The sequence below is a fragment of the Zea mays genome, chromosome 9 (assembly GCF_902167145.1).
Source record: "Zea mays cultivar B73 chromosome 9, Zm-B73-REFERENCE-NAM-5.0, whole genome shotgun sequence".
NCBI lineage: Eukaryota > Viridiplantae > Streptophyta > Magnoliopsida > Poales > Poaceae > Zea > Zea mays.
In genome coordinates this window covers 91,350,915-91,351,678 of record NC_050104.1, presented here as the reverse complement: position 1 = coordinate 91,351,678, position 764 = coordinate 91,350,915, and the positions used below count along the sequence as shown (strand labels likewise).

The 764-nt window shown below is 40.4% G+C and overlaps 1 protein-coding gene across 1 annotated transcript; it reads left to right on the top strand.

Annotated features, from left to right (window-relative positions):
• LOC103640071 (sphingoid long-chain bases kinase 1-like) lies at positions 1-764 on the top strand. Its single transcript, XM_020544649.2, has 2 exons — positions 1-462; positions 573-764. The coding sequence occupies exons 1-2, from the start codon at positions 52-54 to the stop codon at positions 762-764; spliced, it is 603 nt and encodes a 200-aa protein (XP_020400238.1). The 5' UTR covers positions 1-51.

Below are 764 nucleotides of genomic sequence, written 5' to 3'. Positions count from 1 at the left end.
CAACATCTCCCGATGTTATCCATGTACTGGATATATCCTTAGAAGTCAGAGATGCAGAAGTCTGATCATCATGAGCAGAAGCTAACTTCACTAAGAGGGTTAATCCATAAGATACTTCGTCGTACAAATAGCAAGCGTTCTCCCACTGCAGCTGACCAACAACCTTCTCCTGTATCTCCAGAAACAAGCAACTCATCAATATTCTCAAAGCAAAAGGATGTTGATGATGCCATCAAGGATTCAGAAAAGCTGAGCACACATACTATCAGAATTGAAGATGAGAAATCTGATTTGCTAGGGTCTGAAATTTATTCTGGAAAGCTTACATTAGATAACAAAACAAAAAGTTCATCAAATGAACAGTCTGGATCAGGATCTAGTAGCAATTGCTTTGATGCTAGGCTCAGCACTGAAGCCCTAATATGGGGTTCTAACATCCTTAAGCTTGAGGATATTGTATCTGTAAGTTATCTCATTGACTTGCAAAACTCGCGTCTATAATTTTCACTTCTACTGTGTCCACACTCCACAACATTTGGAACCAGTTCAATATATATGAAATGACCGTGCAGGTATCATATAATTCTGGTCTCCGGTATTTCACCGTGCATGCTTGTCCTCTTGAAAAAATATCCAGTGGACTCTCCTGCTTTATGAAGCCTAGAAGAACCCAAACGGACTTGAAGTTCGTATCCTCTTCTCCGCACGAGGCCTTTCGGTGGGTTAATAGTTTTGCGGATCAGCAAAGTGGAACCCATATTTAA

Excerpts from the sequence above, each read along its gene's own strand:
- LOC103640071 (XM_020544649.2), top strand. The coding sequence starts at position 52 with ATGCAGAAGTCTGATCATCATGAGCAGAAGCTAACTTCACTAAGAGGG. Across the intron at positions 463-572 it reads AGCTTGAGGATATTGTATCT|GTATCATATAATTCTGGTCT; the intron begins GTAAGTTATCTC and ends ATGACCGTGCAG.